Genomic DNA, 15,124 nt, shown 5'->3' on the forward strand with positions numbered 1-15,124 from the left:
TAACACACTAGCAAATAAACTAGCAACTTGGAAATACTTTTCAAGTAATTTACTATAATATGAAAACGTACTGTGCCTATAAGAAGCACAGAAAGAGTTATGACAGTTGAAAGTTAATAAACTGAAAGGTTATAGCATCAAATCTTTGTAAAAAACACAATTTTAGCAAATGCTTGTTCCCATTAGCAAAGGATAACTAACCCTGATAGCAGAAAAAAAGTTACAGAAATAAACGTTTTTTATCACAGTCAACTACAATCTCACAGCTCTGCTGTGAGTGATTACCTCCCTCAAAACAAGTTTTGAAGACCCCTGAGTTCTGTAGAGATGAACCGGATCATGTAGGAAATACAATGAGCTTCTGACTGAATTTTTTGATGCGTAGCAAAAGCGCCAAAAAAGGCCCCTCCCCCTCACACACAACAGTGAGAGAGATCAGTAAACTGTCATAAATTAAATAAAACAACTGCCAAGTGGAAAAAAAAAATAGTGCCCAAAACATTTTATTCACCCAGTACCTCAGAAAATGAAACGATTTTACATGCCAGCAAAAAACGTTTAACATTAATAAATTGAGTGTTATTAAAAAGCCTGTTGCTAGTCCCTGCAAATTAGGCTAAAATCTTATGCACACAGTATAATTCCAGTGAAGTGCCATTCCCCAGAATACTGAAGTGTAAAATATACATACATGACAGCCTGATACCAGTTGCTGCTACTGCATTTAAGGCTGAGTTTACATTATATCGGTATGGCAGAATTTTCTCATCAATTCCATTGTCAGAAAATAATAAGCTGCTACATACCTCTTTGCAGATTAATCTGCCCGCTGTCCCCTGATCTGAAGTTTACCTCTCCTCAGATGGCCGAGAAACAGCAATATGATCTTAACTACGCCGGCTAAAATCATAGTAAAAACTCAGGTAGATTCTTCTTCAAATTCTACCAGAGAAGGAATAACACACTCCGGTGCTATTATAAAATAACAAACTTTTGATTGAAGGTATAAAACTAAATATAATCACCATAGTCCTCTCACACATCCTATCTAGTCGTTGGGTGCAAGAGAATGACTGGGGGTGACGTAGAGGGGAGGAGCTATGTGGCAGCTCTGCTGGGTGAATCCTCTTGCACTTCCTGTTGGGGAGGAGTAATATCCCAGAAGTAATGATGACCCGTGGACTGATCACACTTAACAGGAGAAAACAGAATCAATTCTGCTAAGTGCACTTGCACAAGGTCAGGGATTTTATAGACCTATAGGGCTAGTTTCCATTGAGGTGGTAAAGTTTGGAACTGGTGGTAAAATCATTTATCTCCATTAAAGTATGGACTCAATGGAATCTAGGCCATAGTCAGGTGCATGATTAAACAATTATACCAAACAGGTGCCAATGATCATCAATTTAATATGTAGGTTAATAACAGTCAATAACTAACTGAAACAGAAACAGCTGGGTAGGAGGAATAAACCTGGGTAAGGAACAGCCAAACTCCTAACAATGAGAGGTTGCTGAAGACGGTTTAATGTCAAGTCATACGCTGTGGCAAAACTGAGCACAACAGCAAAACACAAGGTAGTTATACTGCATCAGCAAGATCTCTCAGGTGAAAATTTCAAGGCAGACAGGGGATTCCAGATGTGCTGTCCAAGCTCTTCTGAAGAAGCAGAAAGCAATGGGCAATGTTGAAGACCATAGACACAGTGGTTAGCCAAGTAAACTTGATGTCCAGCAGTGCAATCCGGTCAAAATTGGCAGAAATCAGTGGGACCCTGGAACATTCATCTACCAGAAGACTGGTCAGAAGTGGTCTTCATTAAAGACTTGTGGCCAAAAAGCCATACCCTTGACATGGGGAAAAAAAAGGCAAAGTGACTCAACTATGCATAAAAACACGAACTGAGGTACAGAAAAATGGCAGCAGGTGCTCTGGACTGATGAGTTAACATTTTAAATATTAGTTTGTAGCCGAAGGTAGTTTGCTCGCTGAAGGGCAGTACAAGAATGGGTGTCTGTAGGCAACTGTGATTCGTTGTGGAGGTTCCTTGCATGTTTGTGGCTGCATTTCTGCAAATGGAGTTGGGGATTTGGTCAGAATTAATAGTCTCCTCAATGCTGAGAAGTACAGGCAGCAGTGTTCCCTGTAAGGCCAGTTTTGTGAGCGGCCCAGCAGTGAAACACTTCATTAGAGCAATTTGCAAACTGTACACTATGCAGACTAGATGTGGTTCCCTTTTTAACTGTTTCACTGCTGGTCCGCTCACAAAACTGGCCTTAGAGTGAACACTGACAGGCAGATACTTATCCATCATGCAATACCATCAGGGAGGCATCTGATTGGCCCAAATGTATTCTTAAGCATAACAACGACCGCAAACATACAGCCAAAGTCATTAAGATCTATCTTCAGTATAAAGAAGAAGGAGTCCTGGGAGTGATGGTACAACCCCCCACAGAGCCCTGATCATTAAGTCTGTCTGGGATTACATCAAGAGACAAACAACTGAGGATAGTTAAAACAACAGAAAAACGGTAGTTCTCCAAGATATTTGGAACAACCTACCTGCCAAGTTCCTAAAACTGTGTGCAAATGTACATAGAAGAATTGATGCTTTTTTGAAGGCAAAGGGTGGTCCCACAAATATAGATTTGATTTAGATTTTTCTTCGAACGCATTTTGTTAATTGATAAAAAATATATTAACATTTCTGATTTTGAAATAATTCATACGATACAGCATTTTTTCACATCTGCCTAAAACTTTTGCATATAAATGTTTTTGGTTTTTTTTTGTTACTTGCAGAGAGAAGTTGCCCCAGTCTGTCAGAAATAGAAAATGGATATTTTCAAGTTAAAGACTTTTTATTTGGATCCATAGCAACTTATTTCTGTAATGAAGGGTAAGTTTTTAGCCATTTTAAAGTTGATTTAAAAGTTTACTTGTAAAATACTGGAAAGCCATTTACACCGTCAAACACATGCTTTTGCTGTGATAGGCTCCTAATTCAGTTTTGAGTTCACAAACATTGTATAGTAGCTCAGATTTTTTTTCCTGTGCATTCCATTCAATTTGAAAAGCTAAAGCTAAAAAAAAAAACCTTAGAAACAAGTTTGTGTTTTTTTTTTTGTTTTTTTTGTTGTTGTTTTTTTTAAAATTAGGTTTCACCAGGACATTCACAGAATTAAGATACGTGGCCAATGCAACAGTAAATCGTAACTATTAATTCATTGTTGCTGATAACTGCCTAATGTTTTTACATGCAGTTTTTTCACTGCAAAGGACCACTCAATGCAGTAGAATTACATAATTAACAAGTGCATAATAAAAAGATAATGCAATAATACTTACTTAGAATTTCAAATAACCAGTAGATTATTTTTCTGACAAATGTATATTTCTCTTGTAAGGTGTATCCAGTCCACGGATCATCCATTACTTCTGGGATATTCTCATTCCCAACAGGAAGTGGCAAGAGGACACCCACAGCAGAGCTGTCTATATAGCTCCTCCCCTAACTGCCATACCCAGTCATTCTCTTGCAACTCTCAACAAGCATGGAGGTAGTAAGAGAAAAGTGGTGAAATGTAGCTGTTATTTTACTTCAATCAAAAGTTTATTATTTCTCTTGTTAAGTGTGTTCAGTCCACGGATCATCCATTACTTATGGAATATATTCTCTCCCTAACAGGAAATTGCAAGAGGATCACCCAGCAGAGCTGCTACATAGCTCCTCCCCTCACATGTCATATTCAGTCATTCTCTTGCAACTTAACAGATAGGAAGTTGTTGAGAGGTCTGTGGTGTTTTTTATACTTAGTTTATTCTTCAATCAAACGTTTTGTTATTTTAAAATGACACCGGAGTGTGTTGTTTATTCTCAGGCAGTATTTGGAAGAAGAATCTGCCTGCGTTTTTCTATGATCTTAGCGGCAGTAACTAAGATCCACTGGCTGTTCTCGCATATTCTGAGGAGTGAGGTAACTTTCAGAAGGGAATGGCGTGCGGGAAACCCTGCAAACAAGGTATGTGCAGTAGATTATTTTTCTAAGGAGTGGAATTGACTAAGAAAATACTGCTGATACCGATGTAATGTAAGTAAGAGACTTTAATACAGTGAGAGCGACTGTTAGCAGGCTGTTTTAAATATATACAGTAAAGTAATTTTCTAAGAAATGGAATTGACTGAGAAAATGCTATTAATACTGAAGTGATGTTATAAGCCTTTAATGCAGTAGGATGACTGTCAGGCTTTTCTATAGAGATATATGTTCCTTAAGAAAGGGATGTTTAAAACGATTTTGCTGGCATGTTTTAATCGTTTTGTGAGGTACTTTGGTGATAAACTTGTAGGGGCATAACATTTTTCCACATGGCTGACAATATTTATGCATAGAAACAGTTAACTGAAACTCCCAATATTGTAATATTGAGTAGGAGGGGCCTATTTTAGCGCTCTTTTGACGCAGCAAAAATTTAGGCTCTGTCTTCGTTGCTTCATTCTGCTTGACACGGATCGTCTCCAGACAGCTTAAGGGACTTCAAAAGTCATTTTGAGGGAGGTTATCAGTCACAGCAGACCTGTGACAGTGGTTTTGACTGTATTTAATAAACATTTTTTTTTTTGCATATAAAAACCGTTTGGATTGTAGGGGGTTAATCATCCATTTGCAAGTGGGTGCAATGCTCTGCTAACTTAATACATTTACTGTAAAAATTTAATTGCCATAACTGATTTGGTTCATTGTTATTTCAACTGTGACAGTTTTCTGTGCTTCTTAAAGGCACAGTGTTGTTTTTCTTTATTGCTTGTAAAATTATTTACAGTGTTTTCCAACTCTGCTAGTCTTATTGCTAGTCTGTTTAAACATGTCTGACACAGATGAACCTGTTTGTTCACTATGTTTAAAGGCCACTGTGGAGCCCCACAGAAATTTGTGTACCAAATGTATTGATTTCACTTTAAATAATAAAGGTCAGTCTTTATCTATAAAGGAGTTATCACCAGACAACGAGGGGGAAGTTATGCCGACTAACTCTCCTCACGTGTCAGTACCTTCGCCTCCCGCTCAGGAGGCGCGTGATATTGTGGCGCCAAGTGCATCAGGGACGGCCATACAAATCACATTACAAGACATGGCTAATATTATGAATAATACCCTGACAGAAGTATTATCTAAATTGCCAGATTTAAGAGGCAAGCGCGACCGCTCTGGGGTAAGAATAGAGCGCGCTGGTGTTTCGAGAGCCATGTCCGATACTGCGTCACAGTTTGCAGAACATGAGGACGGAGAGCTTCATTCTGTAGGTGACGGATCTGATCCAGGGAAACCGGATTCAGAGATCTCTAATTTTAAATTTAAGCTTGAGAACCTCCGTGTATTGCTAGGGGAGGTTTTAGCGGCTCTGAATGACTGTAACACAGTTGCGATTCCAGAGAAATTATGTAGGCTGGATAGATACTATGCAGTACCGGTGTGTACCGACATTTTTCCTATTCCTAAAAGGCTTACAGAAATTATTAGCAAGGAGTGGGATAGACCTGGTGTGCCCTTTTCTCCTGTTAAGTGTAGTCAGTCCACGGGTCATCCATTACTTATGGAATATTTCTCTTCCTAACAGGAAACTGCAAGAGAATTACCCAGCAGAGCTGCTATATAGCTCCTCCCCTCACCTGTCATACTCAGCCTAACTAAAAAGGAAGCTGTGAGAGATCTGTGGTGTTTTTTTAACTTAGTTTATTTCTACAATCAAAAGTTTGTTATTTTTAAATGGCACCGGAGTGTGCTGTTTATTCTCAGGCAGCATTAGAAGAAGAATCTGCCTGGGTTTTTTTCTATGGTCTTAGCAGACGTAACTAAGATCCACTGGCTGTTTCTCATCTGAGGGAAAGTGAGGTAACTTCAGAGAAGGGGAATAGCATGCAGGGCCCCCCTGCAACAAATGAGGTATGTGCAGTAATTTATTTTCTGAGGAATGGAATTGACTGAGAAAATACTGCTGATACCATTGTAAAGTAAGTTCAGCCTTAAATGCAGCGATAGCGACTGGTATCAGGCTGATGTGTGTGCACTGAATGTATTTTCTAAGGAATGGAATTGACTCTGAAAATACTGTAAATACTGAAATAATGTATGAGCCTTAACTGCAGTAAAAGCGACTGGTAGCAGGCTTGTAAATAATACATAACTTTTAAATGTATGTTTAAAACGTTTTACTGGCTTGTTAATCGTTTTTGTGAGGTACTTGGTGATAAAACTTATTAGGGCATGATTTTTACCACATGGCCATTTTTGTTTTCTGCATAGAAACAGTTTCTGAGCTTCCCCACTGTTGTAATATGAGTGGGAGGGGCCTATTTTAGCGCTTTTTTTGCGCAGTAAAAATTCAGTCACAATCTGTCTACTTCATCCTCCATGATCCAGATCGTCTCTAGAGAGCTCAGGGGTCTTCAAAATCCATTTTGAGGGAGGTAATCAGTCACAGTAGTCCTGTGACAGTGTATTTGACTGTGAGAAAAACGTTAATTATATAATTGTTATCCGTTTTTGGGTACTAAGGGGTTAATCATCCATTTGCTGGTGGGTGCAATCCTTTGCTAACTTAATACATTTACTGTGAAAATTTGGTTGCTATAACTATTTTTGATCATTGTTATTTCAACTGTGTCAGTTTTTCTGTGCTTCTTAAAGGCACAGTAACGTTTTTTATATTACTTGTAAATTAATTTTGAAAAGTATTTCCAAGTTTGCTAGTCTCATTGCTAGTTTGTTTAAACATGTCTGACTCAGATGAATCTCTTTGTTCACTATGTTTAAAGGCCAATGTGGAGCCCAATAGAAATTTGTGTACCAATTGCATTGATGCTACTTTAAATAAAAGTCAATCTTTACATGTAAAGAAATTATCACCAGACGACGAGGGGGAAGTTATGCCGACTAACTCTCCTCACGTGTCAGTACCTGCGCCTCCCGCTCAGAAGGTGCGTGATTTTGTGGCGCCAAGTACATCAGGGAGGCCCTTACAAATCACTTTGCAAGACATGGCTACTGTTATGACAGAAGTATTATCTAAGTTGCCAGATTTAAGAGGCAAGCGCGATAGCTCTGGGTTAAGGATAGAGCGCGCGGATGAGATGAGAGCCATGTCAGATACTGCGTCACAGTTTGCAGAACGTGAGGACGGAGAGCTTCATTCTGTGGGTGACGGATCTGATCCAGGGAGACTGGATTCAGAGATTTCCAATTTTAAATTTAAGCTAGAGAACCTCCGCACATTGCTAGGGGAGGTATTAGCGGCTCTGAATGATTGTAACACGGTTGCAATTCCAGAGAAATTATGTAGGTTGGATAAATACTATGAGGTACCGGTGTATACTGACGTATTTCCTATACCAAAAAGGCTTACAGAGATTATTAGCAAGGAGTGGGATAGACCTGGTGTGCCTTTTACCCCTCCTCCCATATTTAGGAAAATGTTTCCTATTGACGCCACCACACGAGACTTATGGCAGACGGTCCCTAAGGTGGAGGGAGCAGTTTCTACTTTAGCTAAGCGTACCACTATCCCGGTGGAGGATAGTTGTGCCTTTTCAGATCCAATGGATAAAAAATTAGAGGGTTACCTTAAGAAAATGTTTGTTCAACAAGGTTTTATTTTACAGCCCCTTGCATGCATTGCGCCTGTCACTGCTGCGGCAGCATTCTGGTTTGAGTCTCTGGAAGAGGCCATTCGCTCAGCTCCATTGGATGAAATAATGAACAAGCTTAAAACACTTAAGCTAGCTAACGCATTTGTTTCTGATGCCGTTGTGCATTTAACCAAACTTACGGCTAAGAACTCCGGATTCGCCATCCAAGCGCGCAGAGCGCTATGGCTTAAATCCTGGTCAGCTGACGTGACTTCTAAATCTAAATTGCTTAATATTCCTTTCAAAGGGCAGACCTTATTCGGGCCCGGCTTGAAAGAAATTATTGCTGACATTACGGGAGGTAAGGGCCATGCGCTACCTCAGGACAGGGCCAAATCAAAGGCCAAACAGTCTAATTTTCGTGCCTTTCGTAACTTCAAGGCAGGAGCAGCATCAACTTCCTCCGCTCCAAAACAGGAAGGAGCTGTTGCTCGTTACAGGCAGGGCTGGAAAGTTAACCAGTCCTGGAACAGGGGCAAGCAGGCCAAGAAACCTGCTGCTGCCCCCAAGACAGCATGAAGAGAGGGCCCCCTATCCGGAAACGGATCTAGTGGGGGGCAGACTTTCTCTCTTCGCCCAGGCTTGGGCAAGAGATGTCCAGGATCCCTGGGCGTTGGAGATCATATCTCAGGGATATCTCCTGGACTTCAAAACTTCTCCTCCACGGGGGAGATTTCATCTTTCAAGGTTATCAGCAAACCAAACAAAGAAAGAGGCATTTCTACGCTGTGTACAAGACCTCTTACTAATGGGGGTAATCCACCCAGTTCCGCGGACGGAACACGGGCAGGGATTCTATTCAAATCTATTTGTGGTTCCCAAAAAAGAGGAAACCTTCAGACCAATCTTGGACTTAAAAATCCTAAACAAATTTCTAAGAGTTCCATCATTCAAAATGGAAACTATTCGAACCATCCTTCCCATGATCCAAGAGGGTCAGTACATGACCACGGTGGACTTAAAGGATGCCTACCTTCACATACCGATTCACAAGGACCATTACCGGTATCTGAGATTTGCCTTCCTAGACAGGCATTACCAGTTTGTAGCTCTTCCCTTCGGATTAGCTACGGCTCCAAGAATCTTTACAAAAATTCTAGGATCACTTCTGGCGGTACTAAGACCGCGAGGCATAGCGGTGACTCCGTACCTAGACGACATTCTGATACAAGCGTCAAGTTTTCAAACTGCCAAGTCTCATACAGAGATAGTTCTGGCATTTCTGAGGTTGCATGGGTGGAAGGTGAACGTGGAAAAGAGTTCTCTATTACCACTTACAAGAGTTCCCTTTCTAGGGACTCTTATAGATTCTGTAGAGATGAAAATTTACCTGACAGAGGCCAGGTTATTAAAACTTCTAAATGCTTGCCGTGTCCTTCACTCCATTCCACACCCGTCAGTAGCTCAGTGCATGGAAGTAATCGGCTTAATGGTAGCGGCAATGGACATAGTACCATTTGCGCGCCTGCATCTCAGACCGCTGCAATTGTGCATGCTAAGTCAGTGGAACGGGGATTACTCAGATTTGTCCCCCCTACTAAATCTGGATCAAGAGACCAGAGATTCTCTTCTATGGTGGCTTTCTCGGCCACATCTGTCCAAGGGGATGACCTTTCGCAGGCCAGATTGGACGATTGTAACAACAGACGCCAGCCTTCTAGGCTGGGGAGCAGTCTGGAATTCCCTGAAAGCTCAGGGATTATGGACTCAGGAGGAGAAACTCCTCCCAATAAATATTCTGGAGTTAAGAGCAATATTCAATGCTCTCCTAGCTTGGCCTCAGTTAGCAACTCTGAGGTTCATCAGATTTCAGTCGGACAACATCACGACTGTGGCTTACATCAACCATCAAGGGGGAACCAGAAGTTCCCTAGCGATGTTGGAAGTCTCAAAGATAATTCGCTGGGCAGAGTCTCACTCTTGCCACCTGTCAGCGATCTACATCCCAGGCGTTGAGAACTGGGAGGCGGATTTTCTAAGTCGCCAGACTTTTCATCCGGGAGAGTGGGAGCTTCATCCGGAGGTCTTTGCTCAACTGATTCGTCGTTGGGGCAAACCAGATCTGGATCTCATGGCGTCTCGTCAGAAAGCCAAGCTTCCTTGTTACGGATCCAGGTCCAGGGACCCGGGAGCGGTGCTGATAGATGATAGAAGACAGCCCTGATAGATAGAAGACAGCCCCTTGGGTCTTCAACATGGCTTATGTGTTTCCACCATTCCCAATGCTTCCTCGTTTGATTGCCAAGATCAAACAGGAGAGAGCTTCGGTGATTCTGATAGCGCCTGCGTGGCCACGCAGGACCTGGTATGCAGACCTAGTGGACATGTCGTCCTGTCCACCGTGGTCTCTGCCTCTGAGACAGGACCTTCTAATTCAGGGTCCTTTCAAACATCCAAATCTAATTTCTCTGAGGCTGACTGCATGGAGATTGAACGCTTGATTCTATCAAAGCGTGGTTTCTCGGAGTCTGTTATTGATACCTTAATACAGGCTAGGAAGCCTGTTACCAGAAAAATTTACCAGAAAATATGGCGTAAATATTTACATTGGTGCGAATCCAAGAGTTACTCATGGAGTAAGGTTAGGATTCCTAGGATATTGTCCTTTCTACAAGAGGGTTTAGAAAAGGGCTTATCTACTAGTTCGTTAAAGGGACAGATTTCTGCTCTGTCTATTCTTCTACACAAACGTCTGGCTGAAGTTCCAGACGTTCAGGCTTTCTGTCAGGCTTTAACTAGGATTAAGCCTGTGTTTAAGTCTGTTGCTCCGCCGTGGAGCTTAAACTTAGTTCTTAATGTTCTTCAAGGCGTTCCATTTGAACCCCTTCATTCCATTGATATCAAGTTGTTATCTTGGAAAGTTCTGTTTTTGATGGCTATTTCCTCGGCTCGAAGAGTCTCTGAGTTATCTGCCTTACATTGCGATTCTCCTTATCTGATTTTTCATTCAGACAAGGTAGTCCTGCGTACTAAACCTGGGTTCTTACCTAAGGTAGTTACTAACAGGAATATCAATCAAGAGATTGTTGTTCCATCTCTGTGTCCTAACCCTTCTTCAAAGAAGGAACGACTTTTGCATAATCTGGACGTAGTCCGTGCCCTGAAATTCTATTTGCAGGCAACTAAGGATTTTCGTCAAACTTCTTCCCTGTTTGTCGTTTACTCTGGACAGAGGAGAGGTCAAAAGGCTTCGGCTACCTCTCTCTCCTTTTGGCTGCGTAGCATAATACGTTTAGCCTATGAGACTGCTGGACAGCAGCCCCCTGAAAGAATTACAGCTCATTCCACTAGAGCTGTGGCTTCCACCTGGGCCTTTAAGAATGAGGCCTCTGTTGAACAGATTTGCAAGGCTGCGACTTGGTCTTCGCTTCACACTTTTTCGAAATTTTACAAATTTGACACTTTTGCTTCTTCGGAGGCTGTTTTTGGGGGAGAGGTTCTACAGGCAGTGGTTCCTTCAGTTTAAGTGCCTGCCTTGTCCCTCCCATCATCCGTGTACTTGGCTTTGGTATTGGTATCCCATAAGTAATGGATGATCCGTGGACTGAACACGCTTAACAAGAGAAAACATAATTTATGCTTACCTGATAAATTTATTTCTCTTGTAGTGTGTTCAGTCCACGGCCCGCCCTGTCTTTTTTTAAGGCAGATCTAAATTTTAATTAAAACTTCAGTCACCACTGCACCCTATGGTTCCTCCTTTCTCGTCTTGTTTTGGTCGAATGACTGAATATGACATGTGAGGGGAGGAGCTATGTAGCAGCTCTGCTGGGTGATCCTCTTGCAATTTCCTGTTAGGGAGAGAATATATTCCATAAGTAATGGATGATCCGTGGACTGAACACACTACAAGAGAAATAAATTTATCAGGTAAGCATAAATTATGTTTTTTAAATGGTACCGGAGTTGTACTATTTTGTTCCAGGCAGAAAAATAGAAGAATCTGCCTGTGATTTCTATGATCTTAGCAGGTTGTAACTAAGATCCATTGCTGTTCTCACACATGACTGAAGAGAGGGATAACTTCAGCGGGGGAATAGCGTGCAGGTTATCCTGCTATGAGGTATATGCAGGTAAGTTTTTTTTCTAGAAGATGTGAATGCTAGAAAATGCTGCTGATACCAAATGTATGTAAGGTAAGCCTGAATACAGTGATTTAATAGCGACTGGTATAATGCTTACTTTCTGAGGTAATACTCTTTTATATTTACAATATAAAACGTTTGCTGGCATGTTTAAACGTTTTTATATATACTTTGGTGATAAAACTTTATTGGGGCCTAGTTTTTTTCCACATGGCTGGCTTAAATTTGCCTAGAAACAGTTTCCTGAGGCTTTCCACTGTGTTACTATGAGTGGGAGGGGCCTAATTTAGCGCTTTTTTGCGCAGTAAATTTTACAGACTGAGACATCAGTTTCCTCCAGGAGTCCCCTGAATGCTATAGGACATCTCTAAAGGGCTCTTAGGCTTTCCAAAGTCGTTTGTTGGGGAAGGTAGGCCCACAGCAAGGCTGTGGCAGTTTGGTGTGTCTGTTAAAAAACGTCTATCGTTTTTTTGATCCGTTTTTTGAACTAAGGGGTTAATCATCCATTTGCAAGTGGGTGCAATGCTCTGTTAGCTTATTATACACACTGTAAAAATTTTGTTTGATTTACTGCCTTTTTTCACTGTTTTTCAAATTCTGACAAAATTTGTTTCTCTTAAAGGCACAGTACCGTTTATTATATTTGCTTGTTAACTTGATTTAAAGTGTTTTCCAAGCTTGCTAGTCTCATTGCTAGTCTGTACAAACATGTCTGACATAGAGGAAACTCCTTGCTCATTATGTTTAAAAGCCATTGTGGAACCTCCTCTTAGAATGTGTACCAAATGTACTGATTTCACTTTAAGCAATAAAGATCATATTCTGTCTTTAAAAAATTTATCACCAGAAGAATCTGACGAGGGGGAAGTTATGCCGACTAACTCTCCTCACGTGTCCAATCCTTTGACTCCCGCTCAAGGGACTCGCTCTCAAATGGCGCCAAGTACATCTAGGGCGCCCATAGCGTTTACTTTACAAGACATGGCGGCAGTCATGGATAATAGACTGTCAGCGGTATTAGCCAGACTACCTGAATTTAGAGGAAAGCGAGATAGCTCTGGAGTTAGACGAAATACAGAGCATACTGACGCTTTAAGAGCTATGTCTGATACTGCCTCACAATATGCAGAAGCTGAAGAAGGAGAGCTTCTTTCTGTGGGTGATGTTTCTGACTCAGGGAAGATGATGCAACCTGATTCTGATATCTCTACATTTAAATTTAAGCTTGAACACCTCCACGTGTTACTCAGGGAGGTTTTAGCTGCTCTGAATGACTGTGATACAATTGCAGTGCCAGAGAAATTGTGTAGACTGGATAAATACTATGCAGTGCCGGTGTGCACTGATGGTTTTTCCAATACCTAAAAGGTTTACAGAAATTATTACTAAGGAATGGGATAGACCAGGTGTGCCATTCTCTCCCCCTCCTATTTTTAGAAAAATGTTTCCAATAGACGCCACCACACGGGACTTATGGCAGACAGTTCCTAAGGTGGAGGGAGCAGTTTCTACTCTAGCAAAGCGTACTACTATCCCTGTCGAGGACAGTTGTGCTTTCTTAGATCCAATGGATAAAAAGTTAGAGGGTTACCTTAAGAAAATGTTTATTCAACAAGGTTTTATCCTACAGCCCCTTGCATGCATTGCTCCTGTCACTGCTGCTGCGGCGTTCTGGTTTGAGTCTCTGGAAGAGGCTTTACAGGTAGCGACTCCATTGGATGACATACTTGACTTAGAGCACTTAAGCTAGCCAATTCTTTTGTTTCTGATGCCATTGTTCATTTGACTAAACTAACGGCTAAGAATTCTGGTTTTGCTATCCAGGCGCGCAGAGCGCTATGGCTTAAATCATGGTCAGCTGACGTTACTTCAAAATCTAAGCTGCTTAACATTTCCTTCAAGGGGCAGACCCTATTCGGGCCTGGTTTGAAGGAGATTATTGCTGATATCACTGGAGGAAAAGGTCATGCCCTTCCTCAGGACAGGTCCAAATCAAGGGCCAAACAGTCTAATTTTCGTGCCTTTCGAAACTTCAAGGCAAGTGCAGCATCAACTTCCTCTAATGCAAAACAAGAGGGAACTTTTGCTCAGTCCAAGACGGTCTGGAGACCTAACCAGACCTGGAACAAGGGTAAGCAGGCCAAAAAGCCTGCTGCTGCCTCTAAGACAGCATGAAGGAACGGCCCCCTACCCGGTAACGGATCTAGTAGGGGGCAGACTTTCGCTCTTCGCCCAGGCGTGGGCAAGAGATGTCCAGGATCCCTGGGCGTTGGAAATTATATCCCAGGGATATCTTCTGGACTTCAAAGCTTCCCCCCCAAAAGGGAGATTTCACCTTTCACAATTATCTGCAAACCAGATAAAGAGAGAGGCATTCTTACACTGTGTACAAGACCTCCTAGTTATGGGAGTGATCTATCCAGTTCCAAAGGAGGAACAGGGACAGGGATTTTATTCAAATCTGTTTGTGGTTCCCAAAAAAGAGGGAACCTTCAGACCAATTTTAAATCTAAAGATCTTAAACAAATTCCTCAGAGTTCCATCATTCAAGATGGAGACTATTCGTACCATCCTACCTATGATCCAGGAGGGTCAATACATGACTACAGTGGATTTAAAGGATGCTTATCTTCACATTCCGATACACAAAGATCATCATCGGTTTCTCAGGTTTGCCTTCCTAGACAGGCATTACCAGTTTGTAGCTCTTCCCTTTGGGTTAGCTACAGCCCCAAGAATTTTTATGAAGGTTCTGGGGTCGCTTCTGGCGGTCCTAAGGCCGCGGGGCATAGCAGTGGCCCCTTATTTAGACGACATCCTGATTCAGGCGTCAAGCTTCAAATTGCCAAGTCTCATACGGACATAGTGTTGGCATTTCTGAGGTCACATGGGTGGAAGGTGAACGAGAAAAATAGTTCTCTATCCCCCCTCACAAGAGTTTCCTTCCTAGGGACTCTGATAGATTCTGTAGAAATGAAAATTTACCTGACGGAGTCCAGGTTATCAAAACTTCTAATTTCCTGCCGTGTTCTTTATTCCATTCCTCACCCTTCGGTGGCTCAGTGCATGGAAGTAATCGGCTTAATGGTAGCGGCAATGGACATAGTGCCGTTTGCATGCCTACATCTCAGACCGCTGCAACTATGCATGCTCAGTCAGTGGAATGGGGATTTCACAGATTTGTCCCCTCTACTAAATCTGGATCAAGAGACCAGGGATTCTCTTCTCTGGTGGCTATCTCGGGTCCATCTGTCCAAAGGTATGACCTTTCGCAGGCCAGATTGGACAATTGTAACAACAGCTGCCAGCCTTCTAGGTTGGGGTGCAGCCTGGAACTCCCTGAAGGCTC

At 41.9% G+C, this 15,124-nt stretch overlaps 1 protein-coding gene across 4 annotated transcripts in view; it reads left to right on the top strand.

The window, feature by feature from the left end:
• Positions 1-15,124, top strand: part of LOC128653411 (membrane cofactor protein) — a 226,810-nt gene that overhangs the window by 15,189 nt on the left and 196,497 nt on the right. For all 4 annotated transcript variants that reach the window (XM_053706676.1, XM_053706678.1, XM_053706679.1 and 1 more), the window contains exon 4: positions 2,806-2,902. In XM_053706676.1, the coding sequence (XP_053562651.1) occupies positions 2,806-2,902 (97 nt within the window). The remainder of the gene's footprint in view (positions 1-2,805; positions 2,903-15,124) is intronic.

Source organism: Bombina bombina, chromosome 3 (genome assembly GCF_027579735.1).
Source record: "Bombina bombina isolate aBomBom1 chromosome 3, aBomBom1.pri, whole genome shotgun sequence".
NCBI lineage: Eukaryota > Metazoa > Chordata > Amphibia > Anura > Bombinatoridae > Bombina > Bombina bombina.